Below are 21,560 nucleotides of genomic sequence, written 5' to 3'. Positions count from 1 at the left end.
TTGTTGATAACAACACGTGCAAATATTATTTTGAATCAATTTTGCCGTTTTGATACAAAACAAAGGAGTAGCCATTATGTCACTAAAGAAATTCAGAGAACGAATGCACAAAAACACATTTCTCTTCGACATAATTTACTATAACTTGCAGTTAACTACAAATGACTCATAACAATGTCTCACCACCCTTCGTATACCATCCCGCCGCCATGTACCTGCCTTCGATGACTCATTTGTTTTTATCGATAATGGCGTTGCGCCCGCGCAACATGCTCACCGCCCTAGCCGGGCTATGTTTTATGACCCAAACTGCAGCGACAAAATAATTCTACTATAAACTGTGTGAAGTAAACTGCTTACGTATTGTCAAATAAAAACGAACAACATTTATCCAATTCAGGTCGTCGCGAAACTAAATTGTTTTTAAATGTCAAACAATTTATCCGTTTGTTCGAATCACATTATCAAATAGAATTCCTCTCTACAATCAAATATAATCTATCGAAGACTATTCAAAACTGTTTTGAGTTTTATAACAACAATTAGTAATACAACATACAGCAATAGTAATAACAACTATTAGAGATAGCTTTTTTTTTATTGCTTAGATGGGTGGACAAGCTCACAGCCCACCTGGTGTTAAGTGGTTACTGGAGCCCATAGACATCCACAACGTAAATGCGCCACCCACCTTGAGATTATAGGTTCTAATGTCTCAAGTATAGTTACAACGGCTGCCCTACCCTTCAAACCGAAACGCATTACGGTGGGCTGTGAGCTCGTCCACCCATCAAAGAAAAAAAAAAATCTCGCCGGATCTTCTCAGTGGGTCGCAATTCTAATCCGATGGTAGATTCAGCGAGTCAGTGCCCTTGGGTCTTCGTTCTCGTCGAATCCGTCGCTTGCGACGAAGGGTTCGGCGAGTAAACTAACCAATACACACAGCCCACTGAGTTTCTCGCCGGATCTTCTCGGTGGGTGGCGTTACCGACCCGTTGGTAGATTCTGCGAAGCACTGCTCTTGCTAGGGCTAGTTTACCAGGCGAGCTCGCCTATACGTCCAATGAACCTAGTATAACCTTTCGGAAGTTACTAACTTAGGTAGGATAAAAAAAGGCTAATGCGATAAACATAACACTTGTGGTAGCGCGCAACGTTCGCACACCAATAGGCACTGCTATTTTGCTTATATCTACCGTGAACCAGTCGGGTAGGACAACCGTGAAACAATAAGATTCAACCTCATTACTCAATACTCAATAACTTCAGCCTCAAGTCTCAAGTTCTGTTACTGTTTTCACTGTGATGTCACAGGCACTGTAAGCACTTAATCAGATAGACCTTGAAACTAATAACTGTAGTCATGAACATAAAAATATCAAAATCTAAGAAAATATTCTATTTTTTACTTGTCTTTTGAAATATTACAGTTTATATAATTATGTATTTACAATGATAGGGAGTACTTCAGAATGAATAAACAATAAAAGAATTAATTGCGTTTTCTGTGATATAATAAGAAAATAATATTTAAAGCCTTTAATCTCTTTTGAAATTTATATTTTAAACAGTATTATTATCTTTAAAAAAACTGAACTCTTTTTTTTACTGAATGAGAGACAGGTGAGTGGTTCCGTCTAAGAAAAACTTTTTTTTAAAACTGAAGGTTTTAGGTAAATGACAAGTGATAAAAATAAAGGTTTTTCTGTACGTATTTGTCGATTCGATATTTAAATGAAATTGACAGATTTCAAAATAAGTTGTTAATAAGTTCAAGATACCGCTAGCTTTGCTAATTATGTTACCGGAAAATTGTCAAAGGAAAATAATGAAACTTTTGTTATCCGAAAGGCACTAAACCATAGAGATGTTAACAAAAAAAAGTATTTGTTTGTTTGCAATACTAATTTTTCTATCTCAGGCAAAACTAATATCTGAATAATAAGCAGAAAAGTATTTCTTTCATTAATAATATAGAACAGGAAAATTCAAGGAAAACAGTAAGTGCTCTTACGCTCGAGAGCTCCGAACTAAAAGGTGAAGCATAGGCGAGGCCTGGCTAGGTAGTTCAGCTGACAGAACCGTTGTAAGCGGACGTCCTCGTCGCAAGCGAAATGTGACTAGAATGTTTAACACGATAACATTTGCACGACCAAATAAAACGTTCGAAGTTCCTTCGTTCGCATAAATAGACTAGACTCTATAAACATGTTCAGTATATTATAACTGCATTGTGTGTTGATGAAGAATAAAAAGTGTAAAGACAAATAAATAAATAAATAAAAAAACTAGTGCTATAGTGGAAATGTTCCCATTTACATCGGTTGACAATAATTTATTGCTGAATCGTAACGTAATAAGGAACTTTACGAAACATAAAAGGTATGAAAGACATTTTAATATTTTAATTGTTCATTGTACTTTTTTTACATCTTTATGTAACATGTTTAGTAATTGACTATTTCAATTTCTCAGTATTCGTAAATCGTTCCATAGCAATTAACAATTTGGAAATTGAAATTAAAATTGTAATAAATTCTCGGCTTGTCTTAATTAAAAATCGCTAAATGTAGTGTATTGAAACCACAAAGTTTGTATGCAGTCGTTTTGTAAGACTTCCAAATAATTATATGAACATACCTACTTAACAGCAATGTGGGTTTGGTAGATGAAAATTAGTAGTAGAATTATGTGTTCCTAATGACGTTAATAAACGTAATTTATTTTTTATTGACATCTATACATTACTACGTGAACCAAAAACTTTGTATCCCTTTTTACGGAAATTGCGCGGACGGAGGAGTATGAAATTTTCCACACTTATAGAGAATATAGAGAAGAAGTGCACAATGCTAATATTTTTTTTAAATAATGCATATAAGATACATTAAATCAATAAAGAAAACATTACACACACTACACAATGTATTTGACATACACACGCTAATATATTAAGTGTATAATCTATGTACACACGTATGCATACTATTTATTTATTGTCAAACTTTTAATCTTGACGTCTGTGGTCAAATTGACAATAGATTAAATATTGTTTGTCTTTATTAATATTTTTCTATAGTGTAGCCTTGGCCATAGATTATACACTTAATATATTAGAGATAGATGCGCAACTCTCGTTTTTATTTTTGCTTTAGTTAAAGCCCGGTCCAGCAGGCGTCGCTACGGTCGATTATTAGTCTCCCTACCCCCCACCAGGTGGCTTTTTTAGTAATTTTAATATTTTTAATAACTCTCTTTATGAAAAAATCTTATCGTTTAGAATCGCTGGAATTCCCGGTAGTACTTATGAGATATTAAGGAATGTTTGATTGTGTTCAGCATTCTAATCGATAAGATCTTTTCATACAGAGAGAAAACAGTTTTTTAAAATAAAAAGCTGTAATTCTCTGTAAGCTATTTAATTTCCCTATATTACAAACAATTTTCGGTTAAAAGATTGTATGAACGTACAATTGTATAAAACTTCGAATAACAATAACTCCTCTAGATTAATCCTACTAGCGTACTTATTAACATTAAATCGAAAGTTATCTAAAAGTTAATTAAGTCTAGATAATCAAATCATTCAATGTCAATTAAGTCATTTGTGCGAAATATAAACATGTCAGCTTTCCATTATAAACATAGTAGACAATTTGAATTAAATTTAATAAATTTGTTTCTTAATGATAGCAGTTCTTGCTTAAAGTTGATCGTGACAGATCATGACCTTGTATGAAAATATTACATCTATAAATACTACCTATGCTTCGTCATACAATAATTGTCATTTAAACTAGCATTGTAGAGATAATACACACACTAAAGTGAATACTAAATTATTCTTAGCATTCTTATAAACATTTAGAAATTTAAGAAACGATCAACCCACAATCATGTTCATAACATGTGACATTTTGTTCTGCACAAACGTTTTGTTACAAGATTTGAAAAACAAAAAAAAAACAAAAAAATGTTTAAAAAATGTAATGATGATTTAAAGTACTCTTAAATATTGATAGTTTGTACTTAATGACACTTATAGTAATCTTAGACATGATTACAATAGTTATACTTTTATTCTTTAACTAAATTATTTCTATTCTGACGTTTCTGATGCTTTAGCTTTGGTAATACTAGATGAAACAAACAGCAGATTGAAAGAAAATCATCATAAAGTTAATTACATTCATTACAAACCATTAGTTTGCATTTTGTTACAAAAGAAACTGATGTTCGTTACATGCAAATGAATTATAAACATACACATGCAAACATAAAATGTAAATTTATCTTTTAATCCAAATTAAATGTACATTAATATTACATCTAAATAATAGAAAGGGTCTCGAAAATTTTTATTGCACTCAACAGCAGACGAGCACACAACCCGGCTCATGATAAGTGGTCACCAGTGCTTATAAACTTCAGCAGTGTCATAGGGGTTGCTGTCTATCACTTAAGTTTTAATAAATTATTAATATACTCAGTCACAAGCATATTGATTTCACATAATGAAAATGTAAGAAACATAATCATGTTTGGGCATTTTCATTTATATCTGCTCATACAGAAAACACAAGTTAGCAAATATATTCCACAGTTAATCTAAATAATTGCAAATAATGCTTTTGAAGATCGTTGACTTTTGATCATTAATTAAAATCATCTTCTCGTAGAATTTACAAAAGCTCATTTACAAAAATTTATATCAGTATTTTCATATATTACTAACTTACTAATTACAACTATTCAAACGTAATAGTATAACTATAAGAACTAAACAACCTATTTTAAAACAAAATTGGCATCAATTTAGTTCTTATGAACTATTTCATCTATTAATTTATAAATTATAAACATATTTAAAAAAAATTAAGATCCCTTGTGAGTTCACATTCCTTGCTGAATCAGTTTCTCTTCTGAAACGGAGAAACAAAGTATCTTAAGTATGTAACAAATATTGAAAAAATACGACCATGAAAAATTTAGTGTTAATGTAATCATACTTACAAATTAATATATTACATAACACGTTCTGGTTCAAATATAGTGCATCAATCTTTTCATGTTTCAGACATTTTAGTACTCCTTATAATTTTTCCATAAAATTTTGTCATTATCAAACCTTTGTCTACAAAAATAAAAACATTATTTTATATTGGGTAGAAGGATGAACGTGGTCACAGGCCACTTGGTGTAACTTGGTTATCAAACACCAGGAAACAAAATGTGAATGCCATCATCTAACTTTGGATGTGAGATCAATTGTGCTGTATTTTATTTAAACAGGAAAGCATGACTGATTGATCATTCCAAAAAACTAGTTCGGGCCCACTTGACAATAAGCATATAATACGCTGAGTTGCAAAACATAAATACTTCCACCCACTCGAGACAATTTTATTATCTGAGTTGTGTGTGTGATAGTACGAGACTTAACACCGACTGTTTTAATCAAACTTAACATATATGATAGCTAGGCAGCAGAAATAGGAAGGACCATTAGTTGGTGCTAATTCATTTAATTATATTATGAATAATAATTCTGTTAGCAAATAATATACCGGGAAAATAGTGTAAACTCACCGTTATCAAGGCATCCGAAATAGCATTTCATTTTCGATCTTCGAGGCATGCTGATTTTTAATAATAAACTTTCTGTAAGAAACGAAAATTGTTACACAGGCTTACGAAACGCTAACGAAGAAAAAAGTATTGGAACCAAGTTATGTCTAAAGAGAATTCAAAACAGAGTTTCTCAATGTCTAATCGTCTAATATTCTCATAAAGCTAAAAGATGCTCTAAATTAATACTACAACGTAAAATAACTCACACCAAGACCAAAAAAAAACGATTTAAAAAATTAAATCGTTACGACATTTTGAAAACTTTTTTTTTTTTTTTGAGATTGTTTTACGGCCCTGGAATTTTGAAAACTTCAAAGCAGTGTTTCCACTTAAGTTTTTTTTAACACATTTTACCCTAGTTTCTTTTGAATTTATCCCTAAAATTTCCTAGACAACTTTCATAAATCCTTTATATAGAAAGCATAAATAAAATACAGAAAATAAACCACAGCATATTATTTAATGTAGGTATATATAATATAAACGCCCCCAGAAGATCATAGATCTATAGGATTAGAATTTTCAAGGAAGTCGACGCATTTCTTTTATATTCTTTTGCTGCACGCAACCTAACACTGTTCGGTTCTAAAATTGAGCAATTGTTTGCTGGCAAAGTTGGGAACTTTCTATGAAGCAAGCCGTTCAGGGTTTCATTAGAAAGCCTGTTTCTTTTGTCAGTTTTTACATTTGAGAACACTGAATAATCTTTCCACCTCAGTCTTTGAAGAAGGAACTGCTAGCAAAAGTGAAATGACAATTACAAGGTTTTCGTAAATGAAATTACCATGATAATCTTTCATGGTACATGAAGTACCTGTATATTACAATACAAGTAAGTTCTGGTGACATCAACGAAAATAGGTAAATAAAAGTTTGGCGGATTATACTTATTGGGATTCTGGGGAATCCCTAAGAAAAAAGCAGTGGCTTAATCTATGATTTACTTTACTAGAGGGTTACTGTTGAATCAAACCTTCTTAATAGTTTTTATACACAACTCTGTTTTATTCTTTTACTTGTCAACTCGACTTAATGTCATTCTCTCTCCATAAAATAAAATGTTCATTGTTTTACTTTAAAAACCGTTTATTTTAAAATTCACAACAGTTACTAGTATAGGCTTTGCTTTTTATATTTTTTAAATTGTCTTTATCATCCAAAATATCAGCTATTTTTCCCTAAAAAAGGGAGAATTCCCTAAAAATGGAAGCACTGCTTCAAAGTATGCTAACCTTTTTTATTGAGTCAGAACTCGTATCTGCCATCTAGTGAGTTTATTAGTTCATTAAGGCCAAAACGTTTCAAAAATGACCTCGCCGGTTCCTAAAGATGACGCTAGTTGTATGTTATTTTCCTTTGTATGGGAGTTGCACCCCCCTGGCCTTGGCGTTGAAAATACAATCATTATAGTGCACAAACTTACAATTCCAATTAATTATAGTCGAATTTCGACTACTGCGGGACCTCTAGTTTATTTAGTCTTCTGACTCCGCAAGAGTTTCGCATTAGCGAAAGTGAGCACTATTATAGTGTCATATGTCTATGCATATTTACCTACTCGATTTTTTATCGTGAACGCCGCGCCGCCCGTGTTTGTTCTGCGAAAACGAAGCTGCGATATCGATGCAGTAAAGATAATGTTTCCTAGGCTTGCGGCGTGCGGTCGCAGACTTGTATTTTGTGATTCAATTTACGCGGTTTACTTTCTGTGTTTCCGTAAAGTACCTTTTGAATTTCGTTGAAGTCTGTTCTTTTAGTTATTAGTTTAGTCTAGAAGTGGTAAGAATTTAAATTAAATTACGGATATTAGCGGTACGCAATGTCCTTGGCTGTGCCCTTGGTATTGCTGACGTCCACGAGCAGCGGTGACCGCTCATCATGGACCCTAAGCTCGTCTGTGTCTGGACAGGTCTTGAAGGCATTAAAAAAGATAAATTATGTTTTAAATAATCTAAGTGTTTTTTCGATCCCATAAAAGAAATATTTTTAAAGTAAATTCATCACCGTTATCCATATCCTCATTTGACGTATAAATTTTAATTAAATTAAAATAAATAAATTTGTAGTTTTGGTTTAAAACGATAGACGTATTTAGATTATTTCAGAAAATAATCATAACTGTTATCACTCAAATGATTAGAAGTAATCTTAGGAATTCGTTAATAAGGTAATTCCTCTATAGGCTCTGTTTAAAAATAAATTACACAATAAAAAAATTTACGTAATTTTTATGCAAAGGAGAATAAATTAAAACAGTTTAAAAAATTCGTAATTTAATTTACATAAATGAATATTTAAAATTGAAATTGCAAGTTACTATTCTTCACTGATCACAAATGCTTTGTTTTACTAGTTTGTTTGTTGTAAAAAGGCTCATCGTCCAGGTATAATCATATATTAATTGTTAAATAAGAAATTTACTTCATTTTAATCTTGAACAAAGAGCAAAAAATTTAATATTTGCGTAGCTGATAAAAACATCCTTACAACAATGGTTTCATAAATAACTTTTGTTATTTATGAAATATATATATATTACTTTACTAACAATAAAAAAAATTCAATTGTTACATACTTTTTTCTATGTTGACGTTAAAACACCATTTTATAATCATTGAAATCTATGAAGCAACGGAAGTCAAATCTACGTGTGAACTTCTTTTTTGTTCATTGCCTCATCAAATTATTTTGTATCTAAATTACATGCTAATGTTGAAGCTTTAAAATCAACAATAACTGACGTAGTTCTAGAATTTTTTAAGTTCTTAAGCGGGCCTTCAAACTGACTGTCTACTCGGTGTTAGCGCTGTAATTTGTAATTATTTTTTTTCTACCTATTCGCTAGTAGCCTAAGGGTCTATTCTAGCTACCCCCTGACGCGGTTTTTTTTTCTACCTAAGCTGATAGTCTTGAGAGGATATGTCAGCGTAACCGGACGATGTGAGCTCACGGGGCTCAAACCGGGTGTGTTGCTAACACTGGCCCTAGCAAGAGTAGTGCTTCGCAGAATCTACCACCGGATCGGTAACGCGACCCACTGAGAAGATCCGGCGAGAAACTCAGTGGGCTGGGGCTTTGTAACATCTTGAGTTTTACTTAACGCCGCTAGCATTGAGCTCGTCCCTTCTACTGATATACGGCAACAAAAATGTTTATTCGTTCGTGATCACGAAAACTGTAAAGTATTTAAAACCTCGTAAATTATTTAATGACAATAAAAAAACGCAAATTTACTCGTAAAAGTAGTTTTAATTAAGTTTTCTAGAATTTTAGATAGTACTCAAGGTGGGCGTTGTGATTGACGTATGTTTCTGGGCTCTGATACCAAATCCCGTCCTCACGAAGTTGGATTAGCCCCTTAGACTACCAGCGAATATGTAGAGTAAAAATAATACTTAGGTAATACCGTACGGGCCCTGAATCGTCACAAAAGTACGAATTCAATTTATTATGTATACTAATATATAAATCTACAATGGTTTTTATGGATGTTTTTTTTTATTGTCCTTGTAGGCAGACGAGCATACGGCCCACCTGATGGTGAGTGGTAACCGTCGCTCATAGACGTCAGCAATGCCAGGGGCAGAGCCAAGCCGCGCTGCCTACCGTTTAATACTCTCCACAAGCCTCGTTTGAAGAAGGACATGTCATAGCGCTCGGGAAACACCGTGGAGGGGAGCTCATTCCATAGCTGGATGGTACGTTGCAAGAAAGACCACTGGAATCGCACTGCGGATGTTCCGTTATAGCTACTGAACCATGCATCCGATTGACTTGAAACTTGGTATCCATGTAGAAAACACATGTACTTAATAGATAGGCTAATATTTATATGAGTGTTGGACTCCCTACACCAGTTGCGGGGGCGTTAATGATGAGAATCTTTGTGTTGGTGAGAAATTATAATGTTAATTTTAAATGCCCAGCGAAGCGGACGGGTACAGGTAGTAATTTAATAAAATGATTGTACATCAAATAAAATTAACAGTAAAGGAAACTGTTGAAATAATTCGTTTTTGTCTGCACGATCACGATGCTAATTAAAAGGTGCTTTAAACATTGGACAGTTTGCACAACCCTTTGATAATATGACTACGCTTAGATAATGGATGCACGTGTTTATTCTAAGATAGTTAGGCTACATTTGGTAATTATTTCAATGCTTTCAAACTGAGTGACTTTGTTCTACAATATGAATGTCGGAATAAATTCAACAATATAGCTACCCCGGGGGTGGGTGCAGGGGGGTGCAGTTGCTCGCGTCCGTAGGTTCTACCAAACTTTACAATATTCACCCTACACGTGCTCCCCGGGTGGTGCCAAACGAGCAACAACAACGCCGAGCCTCGGGCGGCGGTTAAATAACCCGATAATTGGTAGCCACAGACCATGAGGAATTAAATCTCCTTAAAAAGTGTGGACTCCGTAGGATGTCGGATAATAGAATAGCATCTTCCCCTATCTTCCCGTGGGTGCCGTGAAAACCGGCTGAGGGATGTCCCAGTGGGTGGGCAGCAGCACCCTCTGTAGTGTCGAATACTAGATATCAGTTGACGGGTCACCGGATACTACTGCGGTGTGGAAGGCAAGGGGAAACCACCACACTAATCTCCCAAGAAAGTCATCATGAGGTTACGAAATGGAAAACAACGGTGGCCATGCGATCCGCTTAGCAACCGGCGCCGCTCTGCGTCCGGGGCAGACGGTGTTAAATTGGATACCGGCCATGTACGTGTAGGAGACCAGGCACTGCATGGAAACTGGACAACTGGAACTTTAAAGATACGTCACATTCAGAAGATAGGAACTTGGAATGTGCGTGGCTTGATGCAACCTGGAAAACTTCATATATTAGAGAAAGAAATAACCCGGTGCGAACTTAACGTCTGTGGCCTTTCTGAAACACATTGGAAAAGTAACGGCCACTTTCTTACTGATGCACACGCTATTTATTTTTCTGGAAATAATACAAAGAGCAGTAATGGGGTCGCGATTGTCATACCAAAGGGCATCAACGATTGTGTGATGGGCTATGAGTCCGTGAGTGATAGAGTACTCAGTATAAGAATTAAGGCAGCACCGGTAAACTTGAACATCATACAGGTCTACGCACCAACAAGCTCATCGAGTGATAAGTATTTAGAAGATTTTTACTGCGCTTTGGAAAACACCATGTCTAAGATACCCAATCGAGAGCTACTTATAGTTATGGGTGATCTTAACTCAAAAATTGGAGCAAATGCAAATCAGCTTAGTCAGACCGCCGGCAAATTCGGGTTGGGCCAGCGTAACGAAAGGGGTGAGCGTCTGTTAGAGTTTGCTGCCGATCACAACTTAGTGATATGTAACAGCTTTTTCCAAAATCATCCACGTAGGCTGTATACATGGACATCTCCAACTGGTCATAGAAATCAGATTGATTATATCATGATTAGTTCACGGTGGAAAACTTCTGTGAGGAACGCTCACACCCTGCCCGGAGCCGACTGTAGCTCAGACCATGAACTTCTGGTAGCAACAATACAACTCAAACTTAAGGCTGCTAGGAAGGTTGACAAGCAGCGAAGAATCCAGCCTACAGACTTACCCAAGTTTGTAAATACACTAGAGCAAAATTGGAGTCGCTGGACTGACATAAATCTAGAATCTGCCACTCCAAATCAGTTGTGGAGCCGAGCAAGAGAACTCTTCCAGACTGCAGTCTCTGCATCAAAGATACCGAATGAGACTCATAAGCGTCAACACTGGATGAGTGTCGATACCTTTGCTCTTGTAGAGGAACGACGACGATTGAAGACATCGGGAGCTGATCTGAAGACTTTAAATGCTAAATCAGCTCGGATACAAGAAGCATGCAGACGGGACCGAAATCAGTATCTCCAAAACCTCTGTATTGAACTAGAAATACACGCTAATAAGCATGAAACACGAGATCTTCATCAGAAAATTAAATCCTTAACTAAAACTCTATCTTCAAAAACATGGGCTATTGAGAATTCACAAGGTGAAACAGTAACAGACCTTGAGGATATTTCCGAAACGTGGAAACAGTACTGCCAATCTCTGTTTCAAGATCCTAACTCGCACTGTTTCGATCCAACAGCACCTCAAGATGAAGAGATAGAGCCGAGCATTCTTAAGGATGAGGTTAGGGCTGCAATAAAACATCTTAAGAAAGGGAAAGCCACAGGGAAGGACGCCATTCCAATTGAAACGATTGAGGCATCTGGGGAGTATGGCGTTGAAATTTTCCATACCCTGTGTAATAAAATATGGCAGTCTGGAACTTGGCCCCAAGACTGGGTTCATACTGTTTTCGTGCCACTGCATAAAAAAGGCTCGACAAAAAGCTGCAGTAATTACCGTCTCATAGCGTTGATTCCACACGCATGCAAGATATTGCTGCGTATCGTTAACGAGCGCCTTAAATCGTACCTCTCTAAAGAAATTGCTCCTGGACAGGCCGGCTTTGTGAAGGGTAAAGGTACACGAGAACAAATATTAACCGTTCGACAGATCATCGAAAAATCCCGGGAATTCAACAAGCCTACGTTCTTATGCTTTGTGGATTTCTCTAAGGCGTTTGATTCTGTCAAATGGCCAAAACTTTGGGAAACTCTTTTGGCCATGGGTACCCCCAAACACTTGGTCCATCTGCTGAGGCGACTCTATGAGGAAGGAACAGCTTCAGTTAGAATAGATGACATTCTATCGCGTCACTTCCACCCTAGCGCAGGAGTTCGCCAAGGGTGTATTATATCACCGCTCCTGTTCAATATATATACGGAGCTTATAATGAGAATCGCCCTCGAAAACTGGTCGGATGGAATAACTATCGGAGGTCGGAAGATTTCAAATCTTCGTTATGCAGACGACATCACTTTAGTCGCGTCAGGTGTTAGCCAGATGGAAGAGCTACTCGGTAGAGTGGAACGCGTCAGTCTTGATTTCGGACTTAAAATTAACCGCAACAAAACAAGTGTCATGATTGTCGACCGTGCTAATAATAACTCGCCAAAGGTCACAAAAATTGCGAACTGCGATGTCGTACAGTCATACATTTACTTAGGTGCATTGATATCGAACACGGGCGGGTGCGTTGATGAAATTAAGCGGCGTATGGCTGTTTCGAGGTCAGCCATGGACAGGCTGAAGAAAATATGGGGGAATCGAAATATCACTAAAGCCACTAAAATCAGACTTGTAAGAGCACTGGTCTTCCCCATTTTTCTTTATGCTGCTGAGACCTGGACATTGAGAGAAAGTGAGAAAAAGAGGATAGATGCTCTCGAAATGTGGTGCTGGAGAAGAATGCTGCAAATATCGTGGACAGAGTTCAGAACGAATCAGTCAATTCTACAGGAACTCGGCATCAAGCAGCGACTATCCTCCATCGTTCAGGGTCGCATTCTCACTTTCTTCGGGCATGTGTCGCGGCGGGGTGACGACTCAGTTGAGCGCCTTGTGGTGCAGGGCATGATAGAGGGTACAAGACCGCGCGGCAGATCACCGTTACGATGGACCGACCAAATAAAGGCAGCTCTAAACGGTCCCGTTAGCGAGTGCACAAGAAGGGCCGCGGTACGCGAGGAATGGCGACGTCTGGTGAAGCGCACCACCAACCAAAGTGATGACCACGACCACTCTGCCAAGAGTGCATACGACTGAGAAGAAGAAGCTACCCCACTAGGTTTTTATATTATCGCACATACGGTGCGATAACGTCACTTAGGCAAATTATTTAATTTTTCAGGAGAAACGGAATGAAAACATCACCACCATCTTATTATATAGTTATTCTAGACTAAAGAAATAAAAACGATAATATTTAAACTATATCAGTAAAAGCAAATATCTCGCTGATAACTATTAAAAAATGTATTTTCTCATACTCAGTATAGTTTTAACAAAAATTGCATAAGCGTCTTTACAGCACCGTATGTGCGTTATGTCTCTTAAAAATGTTATTATGTGCAGTCTTCTTTGAACATAAACCTGTTATAGAAATAATTGAAGACATTTTTATATTAAACGTTGAAAAGTTACATCATATTTTATAAAAGTAAATTTACATAGTTAGGTACCTACGTAAATAATATTTATATGTTTATGTAAATAATAATAATAATAATTAAAATTTAGCTATTACGTATTACACTACGAAAAATGCTCAATGCTATAATTTTTATATTTCTCACTGTGCTTACTTAAGTAAGTTTTTATAAGCATTAATTTGGTTAAAGAAAAAACTCGTTCTTGCACGCTAGTTCACGCTACATGCTTCAGGGGACGACGTTGACTGAGACGAGGGCATCTAAACACGAAACATTATAACTTGATCTTGAACCGGAATCATTTTTAGTTAGATGGTAATTTTCATTAATTCAAGAATTAAAGCTATTCTTTGATCATTAATTAATTTAAGAATTCATTATCATTATTTAAAAAAATATTACATTATAACTAATATATAACATAAAAAAATCATCTACTTCGTCGCATTGTGCTCGGTTAAATATATATATTTTTTTTGTTTTTTTATTGCGCGTGTAGGCAGACGAGCATACGGCCCACCTGATGGTGAGTGGTTACCGTCGCCCATGGACTTCAGCAACGCCAGGAGCAGAGCCAAGCCGCTGCCTACCAAATGTATTTTAATTAATTGCAGTTTTAATTTTGTTACAGCCTAGCCAGATGTAGCAACGATGCAGACAGCACGCGAGTCGAGCCGACCAAAGCGGTGCAACAAAAGAAGGCATTCAAGAAAGAAATCCCTGTCTCCATCAGATCTGAAGTGTGCTCGCGGTGACACAAAAACGGATACAAAATTGAACGGCAAACGTTCGCTATCAGAGGGGTCGGTGAAAGTGAAGCATAGGAAAAGCAACATACGTCGAACTTTGACCCATCCGATCACGTGTTCGGATGATATTCACGATGTTACCATGATCGGCGCGTTCAATAAACACGTCAAAGTGGAACCGCCGCCAGAGAGCGACGAATCTCACCTTCCTCCGACCAGCAGCGACAGGGACACGGAGGACGACAGTCGAATCCAGAGACCCGTTCCGCAGAGGCCGAGATGGGATTCAGGAAGTGAAATGGACTCTTTGGTATCTACTGTTGTCAGGAGAGCATCAGCCCGAAGACGCAGAACGCCGGCAAACCTGGGTAAGTTTTGAATTAATCGATACATTTTTAAGCTAAGTATCAATGTCAAATAATCCTCAAAATCATATACCTAAGCTTGTTAACTATTGAATATTGAAACAAATCGTTAATATATAAGCATCATATGCCGTAATAATAACATTAGAACAGGTATTTATTTTAAAATACTCGCTATAATGAATACTAAGTGAAATCTTAAGTTTGACCTATGTTTTGATAAGTATATGAACAAGATTCAAATCTTAGAATGTATTCAAATCTACATGATAATGCTACGTGTTTATGTAATTTACACGGGTTGTTTTTTTTCTCTACATCCAAGGAGAACTTGTATACATATTTTTTTCTGTTATCGACAGTGCAGTATACAAATATAATTCCAAACACACAATTTAAAATGTTTTTTTAACATTTATTTTTCACAAATATGTAGTATAATCAGCATAGTACCACAATATATTTGTTTGGATGAGTAAAGAAGTACTCTGGACTAGTATTATTTAATACCCTATCTTATGCACGGTTTTGTATGCTCATTGCTACTTAAAAATTGAATGATACAGAAATAACTACTAATAATATAGGAACAATTGATTATAACATAATTATTTAGAATGAAACGATCTATATATCTACGGGTATCTTGACAAACAGGTTTTTTATGATCTATTGCCAAAGCTTCTTAAATAAAGCACCGAAATGACAAACAACTCTACCTGATAGACAACATTCATTTGAAAGAGCAAAATCAATAGTAAGCAAAATATTGTTGTTGAACTTCGAAAAAATGGGCCATTTTTTTGTAAGATTAAAATGTTCGTAATTCTAAATGTGCCAAAATAAAATGTCTCCGCATTGGAGATTTTATTAATGAATATTTTCTCTACTATTATTATCCGGAGAAGATATACCTAAAAACGTTTGTATAAACTGAGTCGTCTATTATCAAAGGTGGCAATCTGTGCATTTGGACAAAACATTTTTATTGATATGTCAATACAGATTTATTTGAATATAATCGTCTCCTTCAAAGAATACGGTTCAAAACCTGCATTAAATAAAGGTTAATAGTTAACCTGTTATTTATCTAAGATGTCGTTCCGAAGAGTTTTGTGACTGCCAATGGAATACAAAGTCAATAATTCGTTTTTCTGATTTACCAATCATTGTCCAAAAGTCAGATTGCCGCCTTTGATAATAGTCGACTCAACTAAAGTTAAAAGTTTAAAGTTATTCATATAACTTAACGAAACACCGGGTTAGTTTTTTGACGAATTCAGATTGATGATTTGTGATTTAGATACGAATATTTAAGAAAAAATTCATTCATTTGTTAGTCTAAAGTAAAACATCGTGCCAATCTAAATTATATTTAGTACAAAACAAACGTTTTGCGTAACCGAACTGCAACACAATCTATTTACAAGTACTGACGTTAGCAAAACTATTTACCGAACGTGGTATTTTTGCGCAGCACACAGTCGCTTTTATACTGTTATTATATCCAAGATGATAATGCACGTTATTATGTAAATGATGTTTGCAGATACTGACAACTCAAACTGGTTGTTAAATGATTTTTATTATGCTCCAATTTGTGTGTTTTAACTGGCAACTTAACTACATAATTACATCAAATATTTTAAACTATAAATTAAGCTACATTTTACACGTCTTAATGCCAATGAACGATTGCTTTGTCTATTCGAGACAAGAAGGATGTATGTACAAGTAGATTACAGTTATCTGAAGAAGAAGAAGACAAAAAAATATTCTCGGAGAATTATATCGATTAAAACACATATTTAGCTTTGTAATTTACTGAATTGTCAAATAACGCTAAATTGTTTAAATTTTTGATTCACTGTATTGAGAATAGTACTGCCATCTATCAGCAAAAATAAGAAAGTCGAAATCAAGGCTAGTCCACAATAACGCCATCTACTGACAAAATACTGGACTGTCGCATATATTTATAAAGTTAAATTGACAACCACTAGATGGCGGATTACACCGTCAAAACAATTTTATTTGAGCTTATTTGAATCTGACTATGAAGATTAATGTTTAATTAAAAATGAATAAAATTAATAGGATATTAAATCCAAATACTTTCGTAAAGAAGTGAAAACTATGTAAACGTTAATTTACTAAAACCATTAGAATTGTACCTATTTAATTGTTAAGTCTGATTATACAATTTTTTTTCTCTGGTCGCTATTTGCTGCGGAAGACTGCGTTCTGTTTTTGTGGTTCAAAGCCTTTTCTATTTCCAACTAAAGTTCAAGTTTTAAAAGCACGAGCACCGAATTACATTTTTTATTAAATATAATTACAATACATTTGCAATTAAATATAAGTTTGTTAAAAATAGTACTGGGATTTTTCGTTCAATCATTTATGAGTTTCATAATGTATTTTAGTACTGTGCATTTTACCAAACCTTTTGGCCAACTATTGCTGTATTTTACCAACCGCTGCTATTGACTTCCTGTGTTTTGTACAGCCCAAATAGAAGTATACTTCAACATAATCATGGGTTACACAATGTATTTTACATTAATTCAAAATAAACAGGGTTTCGTTTCTAGTATTTTTTTTTTTTTTATTGCTTAGCTGTGTGGACGAGGTCACAGCCCTCCTGATGTTAAGTGGTTACTGGGGCCCATAGACATCTACAACGTAAATGCGCCACACACCTTGAGATATAGTTCTAAGGTCTCAGTATAGTCACAACGGCTGCCCCACGCTTCAAACCGAAACGCATTACTGCTTCACGGCAGAAATAGGCGGGGCGGTGGTACCTACCCGTCCGGACTCACAAGAGGTCCTACCACCAGTAATTACGCAAATTATAATTTTGCGGGTTTCATTTTTTTTTACACGATGTTATTCCTTCACCGTGGAAGTCAATCGTGAACATTTGTTGAGTACGTATTTCATTAGAAAAATTGGTACCCGCCTGCGGGATTCGAACACCGGTGCATCGCTTCAACACGAATGCACCGGACGTCTTATCCGTTAGGCCACGACGACCACAAGTCGTTAGTATTTTTCTGTTCCAAATTTATTAGGTAGGTACCTACTCATTTGGGAGACGCCTGCATCTTCAGTAAATCTACGATGTTTATTTATTTGTTATTAAAAACAAAAGGCCTTAGATGGAGGAGGTTAACGTTTTAATAAAAAAAAACACTTCAAAATTCAGTCGAAAAAAGTATTTTTTTCTATAACGAATACCTTATCAATCGGTATACAATTTAAGGGCCAATAAAATACATATCAATTACATAGACTTGGCACATTAAATGGTACGGTTGTGAATGTGGACAAAGCATAAACACACACAGTCGTTACGATTTCATTATTAGTACAAATATTTAGATTTTTTACTCGTATGCATGCCCTTCTAGGCAAGTTGGGATGTGCTCTTCGCATTTCTAATATCGATTAATTAGCACTTACAATCGGACTTGCCGTAATCTGATTTTTCATATCGATCGTTACGCGTTAAAAAGTCCCTAAAGAGCGATTGTCTTCCTACAAATTGACATAACGGTTTCCTGCCCTAATGTCTAGCAGTTAAGGTATATTTGCCAACAAAAACATTTGAAATCATCAGGCACAATTGAAAACCCGAGAACATCAAATGCAGCTTCAATACTTCAGTATTCAACAGTACCTACACATAAAAATTTAACGACGAGCTATATGTTCAGGATATAAATGTGATATACCTACGCTAGTATCCTATTTTTTTGTTTACGTGGATGGACGAGCCCACCTGGTGTTAAGTGGTTACTGGAACCCATAAACATCGCCACCCACCTTGAGAATTCTAAGGTCTCAGTATTACAACGGCTACCCCACCCTTCAAACCGAAACGCATTACTGCTTCACGGCAGAAATAGTCGGGGTGGTGGTACCTACCCGTGCGGACTCACAAGAGGTCATACTACCAGTAATTACGCAAATTATAATTCTGTGGGTTTGATTTTTATTACACGATGTTATTCCTTCACCGTGGAAGTCAATCGTGACATTTGTTAAATACGTATTTCATTAGAAAAAATGGTACCCGCCTTCGGGATCCGAACACCGTTGCATCGCTTGATACGAATGCACCGGACGTCTTATCCACCACAATCCTTAGGCTACGACTTCTAAATTTTAATTCAAAAGAAATAATGAAGCCCATTGTACTTACTTGAGCTCTTACGTCGATCTATGTATACAAACAAAGGAAGGTACATTATATGGGAGAACAACGGAAACGCAGCTTGTAGGCTGACTGTGTGGGTCGCGTAAATAATGAACGTATAATTTCAATGTCATCTAGTCGTTCCTGTTGAGACATTGATACCGAGTTTTTGTTGCATGCCCATAATTTATTCACGGGCACCTCGACCTAATTATCTATTGTTGCTTCTAATTATCGACTGATTTGATTCGTCAATGACAGCTATCTATATATTAATACGTGAAGCAAAAACTTTGTATCCCTTTTTACGAAAATTAAGCGGACGGAGGAGTGTGAAATGTTGCACACTTATAGAGCATACCTATAGAGAAGAAGTGAACAATACTAATATTTTTTTTAAATAATGCATAAAAGATACATTAAATCAATAAAGAAAACATTACACACACTACATACCGTGTATTTGACGCACACACGCATGCATACTATTTATTGTCAAACTTTTGTTCTTGACGTCTGTTGTCAAATTGAGAATAGAATATGGTTTGTCTTTGATAATATTTTTTATAGTGTAGTCTTGGCGAAATTTGTGATTATAGAAGTATAAAATACAATCATAATAGTGTAAAAACTTACAAATCCAATTAATTATAGTCGAACTGCGGGACCTCTAGTCGATATAATTGAATGTCGATACTGCAGCGACGTTACAAAAAGCCCTCGTTTTGTGCTATTCTTTATTAGTCCAGAAGAATTACTGCGTAATCCATTACCGTAGTCTGAGACCAGAATATATATCGCCTAAATTGAGACCATCATAGTTTGTGTTCCATTGCAATAATAACTATCTCCATCTCTGGTCAAATCTATAAATTACCTTCTTTATTTGAAGTTTCGTATTATTCTGAGTCCACATTAGCTGACACCAACTATCCTATCTATTTCTGCTACGAAGTGCTTATACGTTCAGGTTGAAGTTTCTCATAGCCTTTACAATACAATATAAGTTACAAAAGTTTTATCGTACGTCTCAAAGTTCACATCGGTGTATAGAAATAAAGAATGACGTATTTTTGAATTTGTGAGTCTAGTAAGCTTGGTGTATGCAAATACCATCAATATAATGTCAATAACGTTCAGAGTAGTTGGCTGTGACATAGAGATCTATTGGACGGAATTACACAATATAAATAGCGACCCGCCCTCGCTTCGCTTCGGGAACTATAATTTATTATTGATTATGAAAATAACTAGTCAGGTCATAAGTATTGTCACACAGTAAAAACTTTTCTTTTAGAATGCTGGCCACAAAAAAGTTTATTGAATTCGAATTTCGAATTGTTCATGAAAATAAAAATGTATACATTTAGAATTTTACTCATTTTTAAATATGGAGTGGACGCTTAAAGAAGACCGTGTTGCAGTTATTGCGTTGCATCGTTGCGGTTACGCGCCAATTCAAATTTTTAACATACTGAAAAATTTGTATATAACCAAAAGATTCGTTTATCGTACCATCAAACGATACAATGAAGACTCTAGTGTAGATGACAGGTCAAGAAGTGGTCGCCCTCGGTCTGTTAGGACTCCAGCAGTGATAAAAGCTGTGAAGGCGCGAATTCAAAGAAATCCCAAACGTAAGCAGAAACTGTTGGCCCTTCAGATGGGGTTAAGCAGAACCACGGTGAAAAGGGCGTTAAATGAAGACTTAGGGCTTCGGGCATATCGAAGAAAAACAGGACATCGTTTGAATGCTCGTCTAATGGACCTGAGACTGAAGAGATGACGCGCTTTGTTGAAGCGGTACGCGGGAAAAAAATATCGGGAAATTCTTTTTTCGGATGAAAAAATTTTTACCGTAGAAGAGAGCTACAACAAACAAAATGATAAGGAGTACGCACACAGTAGTGAAGAAGCGAGCAACCGTATTCCGCGTGTCCAACGAGGTCATTTTCCATCCTCGCTCATGGTATGGTTGGGAGTTTCTTATTGGGGCTTAACAAAGGTACATTTTTGTGAGAAAGGTGTAAAAACGAATGCAGTTGTGTATCAAAATACAGTCCTGACGAACCTTGTGGAACCTGTTTCTCATACCATGTTCGATAACAGGCACTGGGTATTCTAACAAGATTCGGTGCCAGCTCATAGAGCGAAGAGCACACAAGACTGGCTGGCGGCGCGTGAAATCGACTTCATTCGGCACGAAGACTGGCCCTCCTCCAGTCCAGATTTTAATCCGTTAGATTACAAGATATGGCAACACTTGGAGGAAAAGGCGTGCTCAAAGCCTCATCCCAATTTGGAGTCACTCAAGACATCCTTGATTAAGGCAGCCGCCGATATTGACATGGATCTCGTTCGTGCTGCGATAGACGACTGGACGCGCAGATTGAAGGCCTGTATTCAAAATCAGAGAGGTCATTTTGAATAAACTTTAGTGTCATAAGAATCTATGTTTTGTTAAGTTCATTTTGGTATATGAATGGTTACATAATGAATAAACTTGTTTCAATTATTTTACATTTAACATGTGACAGAATTTATGCCCTGACTAGGT

General features: G+C 36.0%; 1 protein-coding gene and 1 long non-coding RNA gene across 4 annotated transcripts in view; one reads left to right on the top strand and one right to left on the bottom strand.

Annotated features, from left to right (window-relative positions):
* LOC114239731 (uncharacterized) overlaps positions 1-21,560 on the top strand; it is a 109,188-nt gene that overhangs the window by 26,247 nt on the left and 61,381 nt on the right. For 2 of the 3 annotated variants that reach the window (XM_028170090.2, XM_028170088.2), the window contains exon 2: positions 14,317-14,802. In XM_028170090.2, the coding sequence (XP_028025891.2) occupies positions 14,337-14,802 (466 nt within the window). In that variant the 5' untranslated portion in view covers positions 14,317-14,336. Of the gene's footprint in view, positions 1-2,072; positions 2,383-14,316; positions 14,803-21,560 lie in introns of those variants that run through there. The other variant, XM_028170089.2, reaches the window with a different exon arrangement.
* LOC149502390 (uncharacterized) lies at positions 3,404-7,003 on the bottom strand. Its single transcript, XR_016323593.1, has 2 exons — positions 5,014-7,003; positions 3,404-4,922 (listed from the first exon to the last, which is right to left on the bottom strand). It is a non-coding gene; the product is annotated as an uncharacterized LOC149502390 (long non-coding RNA).

This window comes from Bombyx mandarina, chromosome 09 (genome assembly GCF_030267445.1).
Source record: "Bombyx mandarina strain Sakado chromosome 09, ASM3026744v2".
In the NCBI taxonomy this organism is placed as follows: domain Eukaryota; kingdom Metazoa; phylum Arthropoda; class Insecta; order Lepidoptera; family Bombycidae; genus Bombyx; species Bombyx mandarina.
The sequence above is the reverse complement of the archived record's forward strand: the minus strand, read 5'-3'. Positions and strand labels throughout refer to the sequence as shown.